Source organism: Gobio gobio (genome assembly GCF_949357685.1).
Source record: "Gobio gobio genome assembly, chromosome: 11".
NCBI classification, from domain to species: Eukaryota; Metazoa; Chordata; class Actinopteri; order Cypriniformes; family Gobionidae; genus Gobio; species Gobio gobio.
In genome coordinates, this window is record NC_137104.1 from 11,283,394 (window position 1) to 11,306,255 (window position 22,862).

At 38.8% G+C, this 22,862-nt stretch overlaps 1 protein-coding gene across 1 annotated transcript in view; it reads left to right on the plus strand.

The window, feature by feature from the left end:
• adgrb2 (adhesion G protein-coupled receptor B2) overlaps nucleotides 1-22,862 on the plus strand; it is a 498,704-nt gene that overhangs the window by 269,080 nt on the left and 206,762 nt on the right. Inside the window, 2 exon segments of the mRNA XM_079829044.1 lie at nucleotides 569-649; nucleotides 8,098-8,283. Of these exon segments, the coding sequence (XP_079685170.1) occupies nucleotides 569-649; nucleotides 8,098-8,283 (267 nt within the window).

Consider the following 22,862-nt stretch of genomic DNA (forward strand, 5'->3'; position numbering starts at 1 on the left):
TCACGATTAATTGTTTTACAGCCCTAACATATATAGTAATACTATAGCAAAACTACTATTTCTGCATGGTCTCTCTTAGCTTATTTCGTTAATGTATATCTAGTTCAGTCATGAAACTCTAGAGGGCGCAGGCTGAGAGGTCCTTTACAAGCAATCTGTAAGCAATCACATCATTACCACATGGCACAAGCTGATTGACCTTTGCTGATCCTGCAGCCAATGAGATTGCTTGCTCAACATTTAAATAGTATGGTTCAGTGTTTGCTGTAGGCTAGTCCTGCAGCACGGTATCAGAGTTCCTCTGGAAACCAAAACCCCGGCTCCACCTGCTACAGGATTTGTATGTCTATTTATGCAGCAGCATATCTTACATGCTCACAGCAGTGTGTGTGTGTGTGGGTGTGTATCTATTAGCAGTAGCAAGTCCATACTTGCTCAGCAGTGTAGCAGATCTAGTCCACCAAAACCAAATACATTAACATCGCCATATTCAATAACATGCTAAAACTATTCCGCGTGTTGTCATGATTGAACTCATTTGTATTTTTTTATTTGTGTTTGTGTCCAGAACCTGACGATGAAGAGCAGAAGGTGAAGACGCAGAGGCCGCGATCAGCTGACCAGCCGGGTGTGTTCCAGGCCCAGACAGGTGCATCCCATCTACTGTCTACATGCCCCCTCATAACGCAATTACAATTAGATTTAGGCAGTATTGTGATTAAACATTGCCTCATGTAAACACAATGACCGAATCGATGCAGTGAAGGTCGTAATCATAGTAAAATATGGTGCATGCTGATTTAACACAATAACACAATGAACTTGTAAAAAGTTTTAATCACATTTATTCCACTATGACAAAACTGTGCATGTGCTTCTGACATACACGGATGGCGTAAACATAGCGGTAAAGAAGGCATCACCTTTTTTCACAAACTTATTTTTATGTTGACAACATTGCACAACATAAATATAATACAGCATATTGATGGTCGAAAACATTGAAATGTCATTGTAGGCGCATCATCTGAAAAAAATTCAATACGTCCATAGAAATGTGTTTTGCATTTGATGTACTGTGAGTACGGTGGCCAGTCACACACCTACTAAATGTGCATTCATCATTTGTGCTGTGCATTGGGGTATGTGAAAAATGCTGTTAAAAAAAAATAATAATTTAAATTATATATATAAGCCAGAATCTGAAGAGCGGAGATTTTATATTGGGGTGTAGACAGTTAAAAGTTCAGACAGGTATTATGGCACTAAACTTTTAAAATCTATGCGAATCCTGACAGGGAGCCAGTGCAAGGGCTCCAAGAGTTATGTGCTCACTTGTCCTGGACCTTGTCAGGATTCTGGCAGCTGAGTTTTGAACATACTGTAATTTGTTTGGGGTAGATTTTGAGACCCCTGCGAGCAGAGCATTACAATAGTCGATGTGAGAAAATACAACGTATTGATCAGTTTTTCAACCACGGAGAAATGGGGCACAGTCTTTAACCGTTTTAACCGTATTCTGTACATGGGGATCAAATGTTACATTTGCATCAAATATCACCCTCAATTTTTTTTATTTTGTTTGAAACTGCATTGCAGAGCCATCCACCTTTAGGGTTAAAGCGTCAGCTTTACGTTTTTGTTTGGGTGAACCAATGAGCATAACCTCAGTCTTGTCACTGTTGAGACACTGTTGAAATCCATATTTATATCTCAGAAATACAATGTTCAAGAACGGCAACAGGCGCATTTTCACCAGTTTTTGAATGAATGTAAATCTGAGTGTCATCTGCGTAAAAATGAAACTTAAGGGGGAACCTATTATACCCTTTTTACAAGATGTAATATAAGTCTCAGGTGTCCCCAGAGTGTCTCTGTGAAGTTACAGATCCAAATCCTTAACAGATCATTTAATATACCATTTTGAAAATGCCCATTTTTGGGTTTGAGAAAAATGAGCTGTTTTGTGTGTCTCCTTTAAATGCAAATGAGCTGCTGCTCCCCATCCCAGAGGGAGGAGCCTTCACAGTGAACACCAGTGAACCCGCAAAAACTGAAACATGATACATCTGTTTGGCTTTGATTATCATCTCTATCGCGGACACGCTCACCTGACATTGCAGTTCTTCCTCATCATGACATATTATCATCTGCGTGCGTTTTAAAGTCATATCACTCTCAACCTTACAGTCTATGCTCTCAACTTGAGCACACACACCCGACGCATGCACAGAAAGCTGGATGTCGGCGCGTCCGTGAGTAGGCTATTAAACTAGGCTAGTTCTCTTTTATGTGTTATTGTGAATAAACGGTCAACACACAAGTTTATATAAGAAACAAGTTTACATGAAAACAGTTATGTCTGTGCACGTACAGTATGCAGCAAGTACAGAAATCCCGTGTGTATATTAGATCTGTGTACTAAAGTGAGAGCAGTGTACCTTCTGCTATATCTGCCGTTAATATGAATCAAACAACAGAAGATGAACAAAAAATCACTCACTGCACTTGACTGAATGAACTTTCGTAGCTTTATTAAGAACACACTTCTTACTTGAATGCTGCTGTTAAAGGGATAAAAAGAATGTCATACACACCTAGGATGACTTAAGGGTGAGTAAACCATGGGCTAATTTTCATTTTTGGGTGAACTATCTCTTTAAATGCTTCGGTGAGGAAATAAACATAGTGGACTGTGTATAACTCTCTGATGGCGGGGTCTTTGCTAATACGGTGCCCATCAACAATCTTGGACGGGGCATGTAAAATGTGACGTCAGAACTCAAATTGCTCCAATTCTGGGCAATTCGAGTTCTGAGACACCTCTTATGATTTATGCAGATTAAAAAAGAGTGGGGTGGATTTTTACCATTATAGGGTGGTTGTGCACACACACTGGCAACACACATTTATGTGAATTTTGCATAATAGGTGCCCTTTAAGGGATCTTAGAATTTGACCAAGGGGGAAAATGTACATGCTAAAAAGTAAGGGACCACAATTCTTAGCGAATAATCATAATAATGAAAAATACAGGATGTAAACAGGAATGAAGAGGTTTGCTTGCGTCATGTAAACATCTTACTGCGATGAAGTCCTTACTTGTATTATTGTAAATAATCACGTTATTGTTTCGCAAGTCATTATTCAATGAATTGCATTTCAGCACCATGGACAGCGCTTTGGTGTTATTTAAGAGAAAAGGGAACTTTCTATGTATCAAAGAATCCTGAAAACAAAGTACTGTTTTCAGCTTTGACAAGAAATGTTTCTTGAGATCCAAATCAGCATATTAGAGTGATTTCTGAAGGATTATGTGACACTGAAGACGGGAGTAATGATGCTGAAAATTAAAGGAATAAATTAAATTTTACAACATATTAAAATAGAAATCAGATATTTCAAGTCAAATTAATATTACTTAGGGCTGCCACTAACGACTATTTTTATATCGATGAATCTATCGACTAATGTATCGATTAATCGATTAATCTATCGACTAATTTATCACATTAATATTCAACAATTTTACTTTATATATTAAAAGTACTAATATATTAAAGTTATTCTGTCAAGCATGGAGTGATTTTCTATTTTCTTTTGTTGTTTGATTAACATTAATCACACAGAATATTAGGTCCGGCCCTTTAAGACCTGATGGACAAAATTCATTGTAACCAGTGTTGCCAAGTCTGTGGTTTTCCCGCGGAATAGGGCTACTTGAACACTGTTTCCACGGGCTGTTTTTCATGTCCGCGGGTTGATGCGACCCCAATTATGTGATATTTAGCCCCGGGAATGCAAATTTTTGCAGGGAACCCTGCCAAAAAACCCACACATTTTACCCCCTAATGCAATTTTTACCGGGGAACCCCCCTAAACGCGATTGGGCTGGTTTTGGGCTAGTTTTGAGTAGCAATTAGGCGGGTTTTTTTGTGAAAACCTGGCAACCCTGATTGTAACACATCCAATTTCTCACTCAACTCTGTATACGTTCACTAAAGACAAATCTGACTGTGTTTACCTGAATACTCGCCAGGATGTGCATTTGTACATATTTTTGACCATTCAAACCCAATAATCCGCGAAACTGACTTTGCGATCTCTCTGAGTGAAAGGTGTGCGCGGCTGCGCGCGCTTCAGATCAGAGTCCGGCAGCGCGAGCACGTCCCGGCCGTGCTGCACTTTTCTGTTGCTTTCTTTTTCCTGAGCTGCACGTATATACACTCACCTAAAGTATTATTAGGAACACCATACTAATACTGTGTTTGACCCCATTTCGCCTTCAGAACTGCCTTAATTCTACGTGGCATTGATTCAACAAGGTGCTGAAAGCATTCTTTAGAAATTTTGGCCCATATTGATAGGATAGCATCTTGCAGTTGATGGAGATTTGTGGGATGCACATCCAGGGCACGAAGCTCCCGTTCCACCACATCCCAAATATGCTCTATTGGGTTGAGATCTGGTGACTGTGGGAGCCATTTTAGTACAGTGAACTCATTGTCATGTTCAAGAAACCAATTTGAAATGATTCGAGCTTTGTGACATGGTGCATTATCCTGCTGGAAGTAGCCATCAGAGGATGGGTAAATGGTGGTCATAAAGGGATGGACATGGTCAGAAACAATGCTCAGGTAGGCCGTGGCATTTAAACGATGCCCAATTGGCACTAAGGGGCCTAAAGTGTGTCTAGAAAACATCCCCCACACCATTACACCACCACCACCAGCCTGCACAGTGGTAACAAGGCATGATGGATCCATGTTCTCATTCTGTTTACGCCAAATTCTGACTCTACCATCTGAATGTCTCAACAGAAATTGAGACTCATCAGACCAGGCAACATTTTTCCAGTCTTCAACTGTCCAATTTTGGTGAGCTTGTGCAAATTGTAGCCTCTTTTTCCTATTTGTAGTGGAGATGAGTGGTACCCGGTGGGGTCTTCTGCTGTTGTAGCCCATCCGCCTCAAGGTTTTGCGTGTTGTGGCTTCACAAATGCTTTGCTGCATAACTCGGTTGTAACGAGTGGTTATTTCAGTCAAAGTTGCTCTTCTATCAGCTTGAATCAGTTGGCCCATTCTCCTCTGACCTCTAGCATCAACAAGGCATTTTCACCCACAGGACTGCCGCATACTAGCTTGGGAAAACCCAGACAACTTCCGGCAAATTTAGATTTGCTCTGCAAGTAGTCTGGCAAAGAGTCCATTCAAACATTCGGCACCAATCAGAAACGTTGGGGCGGGCTTTACACGATGACGACAGCGCAGCGACGTTGAAGCAGATTTGCCGCTGCTGTGGAGCATCACTCGTTCCAATCAGCTATCGCGTCTGTTTTAAGCGATTTAAACTTCTCCTTTTCGTTAAAACCCGAGCAAAGAACAACACTCGAAGCCTTTATATCTAAAAAAGATGTTATCGCTGTCTTACCGACTGGATTCGGCAAAAGTCTGATACCAGCTTGGCCCTTCGGTGGCTAAACGAATGGGTCTTAGCGAGAGTCCTCTGGTAGTGTTAATGTTTTACAAAATATAGTTTTAAGTCCTTTTCAGGATTGAATGAAGTTGTTTAAAGCTCAAATCTGTGGTTTATTTATAAAGAGAGCGCCTTTTTTTTTTATTTGATCTGCCGTTTTCGGAGTTGTAAGTTCCAGTGGTTCAGCGGCGCTCAATCGATCATTAAGCCCGCCGAGAGGCGCCTTTCCTCGGCCAGTCCTTCTGCCGTCTGCCGCTGGCTCTGATGTCTCTGTAGTGGTTAAACCGTCTCGTCTTGTGTAGATCTAACGGCTGATCTTTGCTCTCATTAATCTATAATTTGTTCCTAGACAGATCGTTTTGTCTGAGGGCAAAGTGAAGTTTCATAACTTTATATTTTTAAGATATTAAACTTTACCGTTGTAGTCTCCTAGCGCTGACTTTGACTGAATTGCTTTATTTATTGTATAGCTTCTTATACCTTTTACTTATACTTTTATAATTGCTATTGATGATCACACATAAACTGACATTTAACAAAAAGAGACTGGGTTGTGTTTTGTGTCATATTTAATTTATTACAGTGATAATCATAGCCTATATTATGTGTTTGTGTTTTTTTAAATGTAAACGAAAAGAGGCTGGGTTTTTTATATTTCGTTTTGTTATAAACATGCATTGAAGATAATATGCATTGCCTGCACTACATATACAAATATATACTGAGTGATACTGTTAAGAGCATAGTAGGCGGACTAGTGTCCTCCCGTCCTCGGGAGTTCGTTCTCCGGAGTCAAACTTGGTGAGTCACGGACGCTAGTCAGAAGTTCGCGTACGAAATATGTCATAAAACACCACCGCCTCATTTCATAAAAAAATAAAAATTAAACATAATAATAATAATAATAATAAGCAATAATAGCTGAAATGTGGTTCAGGCAACGCGTAGCTAGGCCTACATTGATTATCTTATATATTTATAATAAAACGAAGTATAAAACACCCTGCCTCTTTTCGTTTACATTTTAAAAATAATATATTAAACATTAATATGTGGTTTAGGTAAGGTGACCAGATTTCTGAAATGGAAACCGGGGACATTTCCTATTTGAGAACACAAGTACAGACAAGAACGCATATTGAGAAACGGCCAGTCAGATGTTTCTCCGTCGCTCTGCATACGTCATCTCCCTCATCGCTCTGATTGGTTTTAGGTCTATCCAATTGCGCCGAGAGGCATTTGAGCGACGCCCGTTGGTGACGCCCCTTTGGAAATGATTTGTCTATGAAGCTTTGCCAGACCATAACTCAGTTACTACTGAGAATGGTCTGGTTTTAACCAGGCTAGCCGCATACTGGATGTTTTTCCCTTTTCACACCATTCTTTGTAAACTCTAGAAATGGTTGTGCGTGAAAATCCCAGTAACTGAGCAGATTGTGAAATACTCAGACCGGCCCGTCTGGCACCAACAACCATGCCACGCTCAAAATTGCTTAAATCACCTTTCTTTCCCATTCTGACATTCAGTTTGGAGTTCAGGAGATTGTCTTGACCAGGACCACACCCCTAACTGCATTGAAGCAACTGCCATGTTATTGGTTGATTAGATAATTGCATTAATGAGAAATTGAACAGGTGTTCCTAATAAACCTTTAGGTGAGTGTAGTATTTGACTGTTCTACTTCCATTGTTTAGTGAATGGTGGCAAATTAAGAAATACTGCTCTTATTAGAGTGCTGTCATTTTTAAAGTACCGGTACTAATACAATTTCATATCGTACCCAACTTACCCAGTCGATTAAAAATTTTGATATTGACTAATTATCAGATGCAGTCGATTGTTTCGACCAATCGCGACAGGCCTAATATTACTGTTTTACTATATTTTTTGAGCATAAGAAAGGTATTTCATTAAGAAAAAAAACATCTTGCTGAACCCAAATGTTTGAATGGTGTTAAATGTGTATAAAAGTATACAAATAATAGAAAAGAATCTAACATATTTGAAATATAGATTTAAAAAGCAACATAAAATATTATATAAAATAAAATAATATAATAATACCTTTAAATAAAATATAATTTTAATAAAGTGTGCGAATGTTCTCATCTTGACGTAATTGGCATCCCACCTTTTCCTCTGTGAAAGAAAACGTGTGTGCTTAAACTCCCAATGGCATTCCTGTCCCCATCAGCCCCCTATCCTCTATTCTCCACTTTTCCGCTCCGCAAATAAGGCTAAGCTCTGACTCACCACATGCAAATGAAGATGTAATGCGATTATAAGACGTGCAATTAATTTGATTTGCCCATTCACTTTGTGATGTCGCCTCCATCCAAGGACAAGGTTTTTAATAAAATGACTGACGTATTCCCACCCCGTCACATTCAGATCCGACTGTCACTGACCTCGCAACACCTTTTAGAAGACCTTAAGCTGCTGAAGACCTGAAAAGGATGGTTTTCGAGAATATGTGAAAATGCTGTTCTAGTTTATTCAAGGCGGTAATGAAGCATAACCCTTGTGGACTAATGTTGACCTTGTTTTTTAACTTTCTTAAAGTCTTTGCTTTCTGTCTGTGTTTCAAAACGTTGCTTTTCTCTCCACCTCGTGTTTTGTAGGTGACCCGGCAGCTGAGGAGTGGTCTCAGTGGAGCGTGTGTTCGCTAACATGTGGGCAAGGTTGGCAGGTTCGTTCTCGGTCATGTGTCTCCTCTCCGTACGGGACCCTCTGCAGCGGCCCGCTGAGGGAAACCCGACTCTGCAACAACACTGCCACCTGCCCAGGTGAGCCGCAGCATCAAGCAGGTAGAGTACCTCCATGCCTTTGGACGTCCCTCTACACATTTACACTTCCTCACACTGCATGAAAAGGTCAAACATAATTAAACGTTAGTTGATGTTTGCTTTTGCTCTATAAGTAAATAGTAGCCGATGCATGAGATGAAACTGATATTATTAGACATTTTGGTTAATATTATTCCTTTTGCACTGCACACACATACTCTATCCACTGCATGCTTAAAATGCATGAGCAACACACACACACACACACACACGTCTGGTTACTATCTTTGTGGAGACTCTCCATAGACGTAATGATTGTTATACTGTACAAACTATATATTATATCACCTTACACTTACCCCTGAACCTACCCATCATAGAAAACGTTCTGCATTTTTACATTTTCCAAAAATCTCATTCTGTATGATTTATAAGCTTGTTTCCTCATGGGGACCTCAATTTAGGTCCCCACTTTGACACGAGTCCCCATGAGTCAGTGTGCATTTAGGTTGAAGTCCCCACTGGGATAGAAAAACATGTTCACAAACGCACCACACATACACTCTCACACACAAACACACTCACACACATACACAAATGCACACACTCACAAACACTCACACACGCACACGCTCACACACACACACACACACACACACACACACACACTGCATTTCTGTTGAGTATCTATTGTGGTATTGCGTACAATGGGCACTGTTGACACTCTTTGTACTGCATTGATATCCACCAAGTCTTTGAGTATTTTCTGTCCATGTACTGGAGTGCCCTTGAGTTTGGTGTGATGCAAGTGAGATCAGTGCAGGTCTCACTGGCATTTCTGTTTGCACGTCTGCACCTGAATGAGTATCAGCATGTAAAAAAAAAACACTATTAAATGGACATTTACAGTCCTGGATGCTGATTGGTCAGTTCAGCATTCATGGGTTTGCTAAAATCCACATTATACAACAGGGACTTTTCACTGTTTGTATCATGTAGCTTGTATGTGTTTGTTCCAGACAGACTGTCTGTCTGTGTGTTAGTGGTTGGGGTTTCAGTGACTCTTTCTGCAGGTTACATCGATACGCCAGTAGACGACAAGTGACTGTCCTCGTGACTCGTGAGTGAGTCATTGAATCATTCATTCAGTCGATTTGTTCAATCACATGGATTCATTCAGTAAACAAGACTTTGTCTTTATGAGTAAAAGACAGAACGATGTTGGCTTTATGAGTGGGAATCTCTGGATTTACTGACAGTACCATTTGCACACATAATTTTGCACTGCTGATTTTAAAGGGATAGTTCACCCAAAAGTGAAAATTACCCCATGATTTACTCACCCTCAAGCCATCCTAGGTGTGTATGACGATTTTCTTTCAGGCGAATAAAATCAGTTATATTAAAAAAAGTCCTGGCTAATCCAAGACAATGACAGTGAATGGGAGCCCAAAATGTGCACTTATTTCGTAAGTTGAATACGGAAGGCGGTCTTGCAGAAACTAGATATTTTACTTTATAGCGTGTTAAATATGGATATTTTTTTCTTACACAAACGCATCGCTTAGCTTCAGAAGGCCTTTATTAACCCCCTTGGGCCCGTGTGGATTTCTTTTATAATGGATGGATGCACTTTTTTGGGATTCAAATTTTGGGCTGCCATTAGTATAAAGCTTGGATTTGCCAGGACATTTTTTAATACAACTCCAATTGTGTTCATCTGAAAGAAGAACGTCATATACAGGGTGAGTAAATCATGGAGTAATTTTCATTTTTTAAGAAATAGAGAAAACAATACTTAGTTAGCTAGTTTATGATGAGATATAATTAAATTTAATTGAATCTAATTATATTCTACATTCATTATAATTGCATTTAATTTAATAATGCTTTTTATATAATAGCACCCACTATTAACGTTAATGTACACTACCGTTCAAAAGTTTGGGGCCACAAGTGTCAGTGAAAATATTTATAATGTTATAAAAGATTTATATTCCAAATAAAAGCAGTTCATTTAAACGTTCTATTCATTAAAGCTGCTGTCCGTAACTTTTTTGTGTTCAAGATTTACAAAAATTATATAATGAGAATGTACAACATGAATCCATTTTCCAAACCGTGTTTTTGTCTTACCCTGAATCATTATGGTACACTTATAATAAGTGTTTATATTGGGACTATTTCAGGCCAGACTGGCAGAAACCACTGCGGAGGAGCACAGTCCCTGCGTGACTCGCCATAGACATTAAAGGGATAGTTTACCCAAAAACGAAATGTTTATGTTTATCTGCTTACCCCCAGGGCATCAAAGATGTAGGTGTCTTTGTTTCTTCAGTAGAACACAAATGAATATTTTTAACTCCAACTGTTGCAGTGATAGTCGTATAATGCATGTCAATGGGGATATTTTAGAGTATGAGAGCAATGAGAGTAAAAACACATAGACATACGAATCCTTATTAAACCATGCGGCTCGTGGCGACACATTAATATCTTAAGACACGAAACGATCGGTTTCTCGCGAACAGTATTTATGTTATTTTTTTTACCTCTTATCAGACGAATGTCATCTAGTATTCCCATTGCCATAACTTCCGGCGAATAAGGTCAAAATACTAGCGTGATCAAAGATATATATACGTAGATGCCTCATTCGACCGATCAGTAGCATGTTATTTGACGGACAGATGCATTTTTTATCGCCTTCAAAAACAGAGCAACTATTACTGCTATTATTATGCTTGGATTAGCCAGAACATTTTATTTGTCTGAAAGAAGAATGTCATATACACCTCGGATGACTTGAGGGTGAGTAAATCATGGGCTAATTTTCATTTTTGGGTGAACTATCCCTTTAACAGAGAGAAGTAGCTCCGGCTGCAATGTTCTTCCGCAAGACTCATGCAGTTCTGTTTATTAACCGCTAGAGCGCAAAAAGTTACGGGCTGCAGCTTTAAATAATCCTGAATTTTTTTTTATCTCAGTTTCCACCAAAATATTAAGCAGCTATGTTGAACTGTTTTAAACATTGATAATAATAGGAAATGAGCTGCAAATCAAATATTAGAATGATGACACTGAAGACTTGATGATGCTGAAAATACAGTCATCACATGAATTGATTTGAACATATATTAAAACAGAAAACAGCTTTAATCAAATAAATGCAGCCTCGGTGAGCATAAGAGACTTTCAAAAACATGAAATAAGCATGTGGCCACAGACTTTTGAACAGTAGTATATATATTTAGCATTTCATCATATCTTAAGTATGGCTTAAGACCTTTCCCAGTCCACAAACCTTTTTGGATCTAGTCATTCTTCCCGTCTCTGTTTTCCCTCAACAGTTATATTGTTTTGGAGATGGATGAAATTATTAAATACATGGTCATAGTTATGACCCCTGTTGGCAGGGGCCTTTTGAACGATATTCCTGCTTTGTGTTTAAACGCTGAGTGGCTGCTGCAAATCTTCATGCTTACAAGGCATATATAGTCTGTCCGTCGTTGCGGATCATCAGCTGTGCTGTGTAAGTCTAATGTGTTAATTCTATATTTATGTAAAACAGGGTAACTCAATTTAACTCTCACTTGCGCATTCAGCCCGAGTTCTAATATTCAGCGTCCGGGCTTTGATGAGACGGTTGACATGTTCAGCACAAGTGTGCGGATCAGCGCTTTAGGACGTGATTTAAGGACGGCAGCAGATGATCTCAGCCGAGCAGGCGAGTCTGAAGAGAATCGAAGTGAAGGATTTCTCCTGGAAATATCTGCTTGCAGAGGATTGATTCTGAGCAGCGATCGATGAAGCTCAGATATGATTGACCGACATTATGTTTAGACACGCAAACTTTTGGATTGCATAGTTTTCCGATGCTTAGGACAGAAAAGCTGATTATAGCGCACTCTGCGGCAATATAAAAGAAACAAGACGGCCGGGAATAAGAACACAAGATGCTTGTTATTGAGTTTTTTCTGAGCAGTTTATACGATTTATGCTGACAGCATAAACACTATATTTACTAAAGGGACACAAAAATTGGCAGAGAAAGACAATGCTATAACCGGAGCAGAGCCGCATGTGTGTGCGCGCATGTGTTCATAGATTACTTTCACTCGGCGGGAAGTGGGATGCTCACTGGTGGAAAGGGACCGAGTGTCTTTGAGATTAGCCTGAGCTAGCGTAGCTTCAGCATAGTTTAATGCTCAATGGAAGTCCCTTGGTCCTCCTTTTGGCTCGCGTTCAAACAAACTTAATTGATTTGCGAAAGCAATTATGGCTAGGTTTATTTAGTTTGGAGGAGAGTTATTATTCAAAATTGATCAAGCACAGCCTTCAAATAAAATGGGTTATTTTAAAATAACAGCAATTCTGGCTGCAGTCTTAAATTGCCCTCTGTTTGCTCATTAGCTAATCCCAATCTAGAGCTCAGTTTAATTTGTGGACACAAGCCATCGATAGCCATTTCCATCAGAATTAACATTGCAAATTTGCTCTCTGTTGCTTTCTCAGGAAATGCATCGATTGTCTTTACCATGTTTACTTTTCATTTTGTTTTTCATGACATTGTATTTCTGTTTAATGTGTCTCTCGATCCATCTCAGAAGAGGAAAATAATGGAGACGGGGCCAGTTGTTGCACTGTTGGAAGAAAGGTTAAACATTTCATGGTACACAGATGATCTTTTATATAGCTTGACATGCTTTTTACAATACATGGGGAAGTTGTCACCATGTAAGCTGACAATAAACAAAAATTAGGGTATGTTCACATGACAACGATGTGCTAAAAATGGAAAAAAAGTTTTTATTTTTGCGCTTTTCGCGTACAGACGACCATGTTGTCAAAATATTTTTTTTCGTTTATATGGATCCGTGAAAACGACTAAAACGCGGTATTATGCATGCCTTGCCAATAGATGGCGATGTCACTTTGTAAAGAAACACTGTGGTTCCTATTTTAATGATCTGAGCACATGGTCTGAAGCGCAAGGCACAGGTGCACTTAAGGCAGAGTCCTGCACGGGTCCGATTTTGTAAATCTGCACCCGCCTGTACTTGCAGTGCTTAAAACCGCATCCGACCCGTTTTCCGACAACAGCACTAATTAAAACCGCCCCCGACCCGACCCGCTTAAAGTAGAACCGACACCCGACCCGCACCTGAAATAAAATCAGTTTAGCATATCACATTATAAACTCACTTACAAAAATGTTTATTGGCAGCATACAGAAGTTATTACACAACCATTAACACAAGGACAACTTCAGCTGAAGCTGTCAAAAGGCTAGATTGAGAAGAACGGTCATGGTTATGTGTCCTTATCATCTCTACAAGGCACCTTCAGTTCTGTCCCCTTTTCAAAAATACTGTTCGATAGAACTGTGCTTGTTTTGTTACCACAGTTATGTGCGTGCTTCCTCAGCGAGGAAGTTCCACAATTGCGCCTATTCAATACGATCTTTTCTTCAACTCCTGAGGATCCATCTCGACGACTGCAATGCAGGCAGATCGCGCTGGCGCTGCACGGGCACAAATAAACTGAGATGGATTTGAAATTATTTTATCAACTTGAAATACAGTCAAGGCATATTTTTGTAGATGTGGTCCTCAAAATATGCATATATTTTTTAGGAACACATCTACAATATACATGCATATATTTTTTATATATATTCGTTTGCACGTGACTGTTTTAAACCCGTGTTTAGACCCATGTTTCTCCCTTGTCCGACCCGACCCGCACCCGTATCCGACACAGTTAGGATGTTTTTCACCCGTTTCAGCAATATTCCCGTGCAGGACTCTGACTTAGGGTGTGTCCGAATCCACTTTAGCGGTCCAAAAGGGTTGTATCTACTCTCTTAAAGTGCCCCTATTATGGATTTTTGAAAATCACCTTTCATGTAGTGTGTAACATAGTTCTAAGTGAATGAAAACATCCTGCAAAGTTTTAAGTTATTGTCTCTCAAAAGTAAGAGTTGACTCTGAGTCAATTAAACAAATCGTTTTTAAAAACGAATCCCAAGCCGTTTCGTTGTGACATCAAGACGAAACATTAGCATATTGCCCGCGTTTTCAGCCTCGCTTGGCATTTTGATAGTTCCCACACGTGCACCTAAATAGTATTCGGCAATGAATTTGTCTGTGACGCGTTACACTGAACTAACAAATGGCGACAGACAGCAAGATTAATCCGATTACAGCTCGTCACTTCTCAGACAGTTGAGCGAATATTTTGTGAGTCTTTGAGCAAATAAGGTAAAAATAAATGCATATTTTAAGACAATGAAAGTGTTTTTTGACCTTGCATGCATGTGAACCTGTTGTTGGGGACTCCCAAAACAAAAATAGGAACCTTTCAAATGTCATAATAAGGGCACTTTAATGAGTCATGGGTGTGTTTTGGGCGTAAGTCTCATCTCACATTCCCTTTAGACATCTAAGATTCCCTTTAGACTTAAAAGCCAGTTGTGTTTGCACCATGGCGGATTCGCTATTTACATGTCAGAATTTGAGTGGAAAGACTGAACGCTTCTCCAGAGAGGAACACTTTAATTTTTAATATAAAAAAATGGTTGTGTGCTGCTGTGCATCCCTGTGTGTGTAATAAGCAGAGGGTACATGCATCTTGCACCCGCTTATAGGTGCATATTACTAATGCACCCTAACACAAAAAATACTCTGCTATTGACTTTAGATCAGGTTTTGTTGGTCAATGAAGCAGTCGTTTTCAGTTGCCTCAAAACAGCAATGCGTCAATAATACGCCTGAACAGACCTCGTTTTCAGACCAGCACGAACAGATGGGCGTGACTGCATTTGCTATTTAAACAACGTGGCACTAGGTGTGGAAATGATAACTGCGTCGGGCTAAAACTAGCAAAAAACACTGGAAAAAAGCCTGGCGTTGCATTGCGCCGGGTTTATGATAGGGCCCTTCGTGTCAATAGACTGAACGCGTAATGCGCACGTCACCGTTTTCGCTGATTTGTGTTTTTGTAGTTTACAACGGTATTGTTTTCAAAAATGTGCAGTTTGAAAGACATTTTCAAACATTTGTATTTTCTTTGTATTTTAGTTTGGACGACTGAATTCACAAGAAATAACCAAAATAATCAAATGTTTGAAACCATTGCTACAGAAAACCTTGGACTTTTGACCTAAAATTACTTTTTTATTACTTATAGCCTCTCCCCATAACGGACATTAAAGACATTTTTTTTTTCCTTTTCAAATAAAGGCTAAGTTATCAGTCCCCATGGTTTCCATGGCAAGATCACAAGTTATCAATGCTAAAACCTTGGTCCCAGTGTAAGCCAAACATCCAAATTAATCTTTTCATGATAGCCTTAAGAAATTCCTCTCAATGCTTTTGAGGATATGTCTATCGTTTCTGCGTGTCATTGTGTCTGGGCAGCAGAGCAGAGCAGTGCTAGGCCAAACTCAATCTGCTCCACTTTAATGAAGCAATGCTTTTCATAGCTTACGGCTCGATTGATGAATGAAATCTGATGCAATTATCTCAGACAGGTAAATGAGACCTAGATTCAAATGGGAGAGCCATGTTTAAGTGAACTTTTGGAGGAGGATCTTTTTTTGATTGTTGTTTTGGCTCTCAATCCTTTTGTGGCATCTGTAGAGCCGTGTAACTTTAGAGTCCTTTGTGAAATTTAATGGAACGCTCAAATAAATAAAGCAGCACATTAATGTTGTTTGTGCAGGATTATAGATGATGTGGTTGCTCATATAAACACATCTCTAGTTCAAATGCAACAAATACCTTATTGTTCATTCTGGTGCGACTTTGGTGCATTATGCTTGACAGCATATGCAGTATAAGCAACTTTTCAACGACATGTCAACTAGCAGTCATTAGAGTATTAGTAGACTGTCTGCTTAATATCTACTAACACTTTATTTTGATGCTCCACAACAGACATTCTACTGACTATAAGTAACTTTGAAACTACATGTTAGCTTATTCTTCTAACCCAAAACCTAACAACCAATTATTACCCAAAACCTATTACCCAAAACCTAACAACCCAACAGTCTACTAACAGTCTTCTAGTACTTTAGTTAAGCCGTGTTTCCACCGCGGGAACTTCCCCCAGGAACTAGGGACTTTGGGGTGGTACTCAGTGTGTTTCGACCACATGGAACAGGGGTCTAAATAAAGAGTTTGGTAAAGATTTCCCCCTCAAAATGGCCCTGCTCGCAAGGTAGTACTTTTTCAAAGTTCATGAACTTTCTGGGGTGGGACTTGGGCGCTCAACATGATTGGTTGAGCTCACCCAGCATTTTATTACAACCCAAAAATCTGTTGCGGTGCGTACAGTAAGAGTCGTTTGCTATTCAAATCAACAATGGAGTTTTAAAAAATACAACCGATGGACAAACGACGAGGTTCAAGCTTTATTAAGTTTATTTGCGGAGGACAAAATCCAGTGGGCTCTGGAAAGTCACGCTCAGTCCTACGTCACCGGACTAATCTTCACGGTAATTTAGACTACGATGGAAACGCAGACAGCAACAGGTCTGGGGGGAAAATAGTTCCTGGGAAAAAGATTCCTGGGACAAATTGTTCCGGGTAATTTTGATGGACACGGGGCTTATGTTGGCATGTAGTTGCAAAGTTATTTATAGTCAGTAGAATGTCCAAAGTGGACCATCCAAATAAAGTGCAACCTCTTTCTTTAGTGGTGATTTAATGACCCTACATTTTAGATATTATATTAGATATTATAGATATTAAATTGGGGAAGATGCAAATGACTATTAAAATAGAGTATATTTAGCCTAGCAAAATAAATAATGCTTTTTTTTTCATGCCAAAGACTGGGCATCCAATCAAACTCTATAGCATTTTGTCATAAATTCATCTGTCACTTAGTAGAAGCAGCCAAATTATTAATAACATGGACAGTTTGGATGACATGATGATGAATTTCAATTATTTCATCCAAACTGTCCATTCATGGAAAAAAAGAGATAAATTATATTACATATATTTGGACAGTGAATGCAACTACTACTACTACTTCCACTAATAATAATCATTATTATGAATACATTGTAATATTTTAATTTAAATATGATTTTGTGCACTCATTTGGTTTCATCTCATCATATTGAGTCAACATGTGCAATATCAAATCTGCGTCCTGAAGAAAAATCAAGTGAGAACCACTGAATTAAATGAATCTTAGGGCAAAAGGGGCAATTGCATCTGTTAACCAACAGGTGGTGCTATGCATTTGTTTTTGCCCTTTAAACCTAGTGATGCATCCGACTACAGGGATTCAAGGATAGCTCATTCATCGCAGCTTTTTAAAGGGTAACTGCATCAGTTATAACTGCAGTCGCTGTTGCTGTTGGTCTTAACAGATATAAATAATATTTACGACATGTAAACAACACTGAACAATGCCTGCAGCCTGCAGAGCCACGGAACAAGGTTTGGTGGTGTTCTAAATGCTCAGAGGGGACATTGATCTATTGGTTTGAGGATTGCTGTCTGCCCTGCATGCCCGGTTCACAACCACATCTCTCTCGGTGCCTGTTTATTTATTTCTCTCTGTCTAGACTCCTTCTCTACCTTTCAACCTCAAACCTTACTGCGTTTCTGTTGCTGTTTTTTTCCCTGACTTTGTGGTCTGGTGGTCAGTATGTACCTGTTCGTTCTCTTCCTCCGTCGCAGGAGGAATCGGCATCCCCTGTGGGGAGCGGATAGACGGGCTCTGGGTCTCTGCATGAGGCTGCGCAGACAGTGATTTGATGGATACTGCAGTAATGTGGAGGCAATGAGCACTGCGGGCACATCAGCCTAGTATTCAGCCTCTCCCCATGCCACACAAAATCAGTGCTGTTATCCTACCCTCACGTTTTTACACTTTACAGCTCGCAATCAACAGCGTCATCAGGCCAAAACCACCAGTGGCAGAACGTTTGGAAGTTCAGGCAAGAATAGACTTCAGGTGACTTGCTAGCCATGGGAAAGTTAAACGCTAATTTAACGTTTACTCAAATGGGCATTTACTCATCCAAATCTGTACGATTTTCTTTCTAAAAGCTCCAATAAAAGCACCATGTGAAGTCTCCTGAAGCCATATAACACGTGCCTTGATATATGTCGTTTCTTGATGAAAATCCCTTCCACTAGAGCCCTCAAATGTCATTTGTGCTTTGAACACATTCAAAAATGGTCCCTCAAGTTCCATTGTGTGAGGTTTATACAATACAGTCATAAGACAGATTGTGTGACTGCACTGTTAGAAAAAAGGTACAGCACTGTCACTGTACATATTAGTACCGTAAAGGTACATATTAGTATTTTTTCGCCTTTAGGAGTACTGCCCCAGTGACAGCGCTGTACAAGGTGTGATTGTAACTTGACACAAGTAAGAAAAGTAGTAAGTAAGACCTCTGACCGCTGTAGTTAGTGGTTCTTAATTGATTCTGCTTCCAAAATCAGATACACAAATTCATTTATTTTGTTTTATTGATATATTTAAAGCATAAAGGTCAAATGTCTTTATTTAATCTTGACAAACTATACATCATTACAAAGATCAAATTCATGATATATTAAAGTTTTGCCCTCTGTTTTATTATAATAATCTTATAGTGACAGCAATTTCTTAATTTTTTTCAGTATATATGGAACATTTAAAAAAACCTCCATGCCTTTAATATGAAATATGAGCCTCTTATAATATATCAATATCAATATATCAATACATATATACACCGTCAGGCACATGGTCTAAAAGGGTTGTACCTAGTCTCTTAATGAGTCATGGGTGTGTTTTGGGCATAACATTCAATAAACCAATCAGAGTCTCATCTCCCATTCCCTTTAAAAGCCAGTTGCGCTTGCATCATGGCGGATTCGCTATTTACATGCCGGAATTTACATTTACATTTATGCATTTGGCAGACGCTTTTATCCAAAGCGACTTACATTGCACTCAAGGTACACATTTTTACATTTTTGTCAGTTCTTGCTTTCCCTGGGAATCGAACCCATGACCTTGGCGTTGTTAGTGCCACGCTCTACTATTTGAGCTACAGGAAAGCTGGAATTTGTGAGTGGAAAGACTGAACGCTTCTCCAGAGAGGAATCCTTTTATTTTTAATATTTAAAAACATTTGTGTGCTGCTGCCCTGTGTGTGTAATAAGCAGAGTGTACGCTCGATGTGCACCCGCCTATAGGTACATATTACTCACGTGCCCTTTAAATAACACAAAAAATACTGCGCTATTAACTTTAGACCAGAGTTTTGTTGGTCAATGGCACAATCGTTTTCAGTTGCCTCAAAATAGCAACAATGCGCCTGAACACACCTCGTTTTCAGACCAGCACGCCCATGGGCGAACAGATGGGCGTGAGTGCATTTGCCATTTAAACAATGTGGCACTGGACATGAAAATGATAACTGCGTCGCGCTGAAACTAGTAAAAAACACTTGGGTCGGGCCTGGCGTCGCATTCTGCCGGGTGTATGATAGGGCCCTTCATGTTTAATTTAATGTTACTTCCCATTCCTTTGTAATTATTTGTGAATTTTACTAGCAATTTCTGAGTGAAATTGGTTCCAAATGAAATCCTACACCATTTTTTTTCCAGTGTAGAAAGTGACTTTTATAAAGGTCAGAAGGAAATTAGAGACTCTAATACATACATGTATTTTTTGTTACCAGTTGTCTATTTGATATGCTGAAGAGGACTTTCCAAGTTGTTTGAACAACAAGTAGCTACCTCTGTTTTTCTATCCGTCTGTCCATCCATCCAGCCTCTCTCTCTCTCTCTCTCTCTCTCTCTCTCTCTCTCTCTCTTTCTCTCTCTCACACACACACACACACACACACACACACTCGCTTCATACAAGCTTTTTTATTCTTCATGCTGTATGTGCAGCCGAGCCATGGCTCCTTTGAGCTTTTGCACTACAGAGCGTTATCAATTATTTATCAGCATGCATAATTCACAGTACATCCCTGCTCTACACTGAGGAGGCCTTACAATCTCCCCCTCGCTCTCTCCAAAAGTCCTCTCCAAAATCTCCTTCTCTGTCTCTTTTACTTACTCTTTCTTTCCCCCCTTTCTTCAAATCCTGGCCAATTCTCTTGCCTTCCATCCCCTGTCGTGATCCGTTTTTCTTTCTGTCCTCACCCGAATCACTCTTTTCAACCACTCCCACTCTTGCGTCCTGCTTCTCTTCTCTTTTGCATATCTGGTCTTATAATAACGTTGTATCTTCTGATTTCACTGTCACTCCACTCCTCAAGATGCATTTCCTCCCTCTTTCTTTGGCAACACAGAGAATCAAAAATGTTGACTACCTTGTTGGTTTAATAAAGATGTGCCTCTTCCACTTTCAAAGATCAGTAGGGGTATCATAATCTGAAAGAAGTCGGATGTTGGATTATTTATTTCTGTTTTTGGGTTGGTTTACCTGTTGTCACACTGCAGTGGTTTGTCAAAGGACATTCACACCCTCACCCATAACATCTCATCAAGCCCACAGTCACGTGTTCTGTTCCAAGACCTGGTATCTAGCTAGTAAGCTACATTATTAAGCTGCCTTCGTTTGCATCATAGAGGCTTATTAACAATGCAAAAGCTGTTTTATATACAGTACATAATTCTGCGATACTTAGTTTGAGCCAATTTCTAAGGCAGCATCATATAATTTTTTTAATATTTAAATCATTTTAAACTGACCTTTTCACACCCTTTCTGTGTGATCACAGAATTTTGAAGTTGTAAGAGAATTGTGTTTAGTACACTGCAAGTCCTTGGGCTAAGTTATGCATTAAGCATTGAGTTTGAGTTATGATATCTCCAATTTTAAGTCAGAAGAGCTATCAAGTTTTGAGTTTGAGTTTGTAGTACTCATGCATTAAAGGACTGAGTTAGCTAACTCATACATTTTGACAGCAATTAACATGAAATCTTTAGTTAATTAATAAATAAAATAACAAACTAATTCAGAAAATGCCAACTTGATAACTTGCTAACATGTTAACAATAGTATGGTATATTACCTACTGAATGAGTACAGCAACTTAAAACATAACCTGCTCTCAAACCAAGCAGCATGCACCACTTTTCACCATGATGGTAACTCTCCAAAAACCCACATTAATGGAAACTCTTCTAAATTAGCATAACAAAACATTAATAACTACATTAACATTAATCTTTCAGAAATAATATATATATATATATATATATATATATATATATATATATATATATATATATATATATATATATATATTTACTCTCCCTTTCGAGTGCCATGGGCAAAGCATGCTGGGAAATAAAAAAATCCCAGCCCAGTTTCAGTTAAACTTAAGTTAGTCTAAATTAAAAGAAATGAGTTGTATGGCTATCACCAGACCAAGTTCAATTTAAGATTGAACATTGGTCTGGGGAGTCTGCTATATATTTTCTACTGCACAAGAGGCGTGATAAACGAGCATAATTAAAATGACTCTGTATGCAATTGGATAATCCTACAACCAATCTGACCACAATAGGCGTGATCAACAGGCAACGACCCACAGCTTCTCGATCCAGGTGGATAAGCCAGTCTGTGATTGGTTCCCGCAAAAGTGTAACAGAAGCAGTAGAAATTAATGTACAGGTTTCCAGACTGAGTTGCAGGGCGAAATCAAATCGCCGGCTGATATGGCTGGGTTTATCCAGTGTAGGAAATGAGTTTATACAACTCAAAACAATGAACAGTTCAAAACAGTTCAGTTTACTTGAAATATGTCAGTGCTGTGAACTCAAAAGAAAGTTCTAAATACTAATAACAGTTCCTTTGTTTCATTTAAGCTTGTCATACTCAAACCAATCAAGTATTTTGAGTAGTGCTGGGCAAACGATTAATCGCGATTAATCACATTCAAAATAAAAGTTTGTGTTTACATAATATATGTGTGTGTACTGTGTATAATTATTATGTGTGTATATATATATATATATATATATATATATATATATATATATATATATATATATATATATACACACCATGTAAATATTCAAGAAATATTTGCATGTTTATACTGTATGTATATATTTGTATAATTTTCTTATATACATATATATAGAAATATCAATATTTTATATATAAATAGAACATATTTTTTTAACATACTAATTATACACAGTACACACACATATATTACGTAAACACAAACTTTTATTTTGGATGTGATTAATCGCGATTAATCGATTGCCCAGCACTAATTTTGTTGCATTGTTTTGGTGCATTGTTGTGTCTATTAAAATAGCATGTCAGTCTGTATTAAAATCAATTGTGAAGCAAGACAATTTGAGTATATAAGTATTGACTATAAAATAAGCATGCTTAAAAATAGATTGCAAATAGATTGCATAATTATAAACAGTTGTGTACCGATTTTGTATGCATATTGAGTTGCTGCCTATACTAGAGTGTTTCGAAACAGTCGCTTATGAGGTTCAGTTTCCGTGAGAACGTTTCCTTAGAAGGCGCAGCCTGTGTAAGCAGCTCACTGGGTTTTGGAACAGAGCCGTAATCTGAATGCATACTAGAGT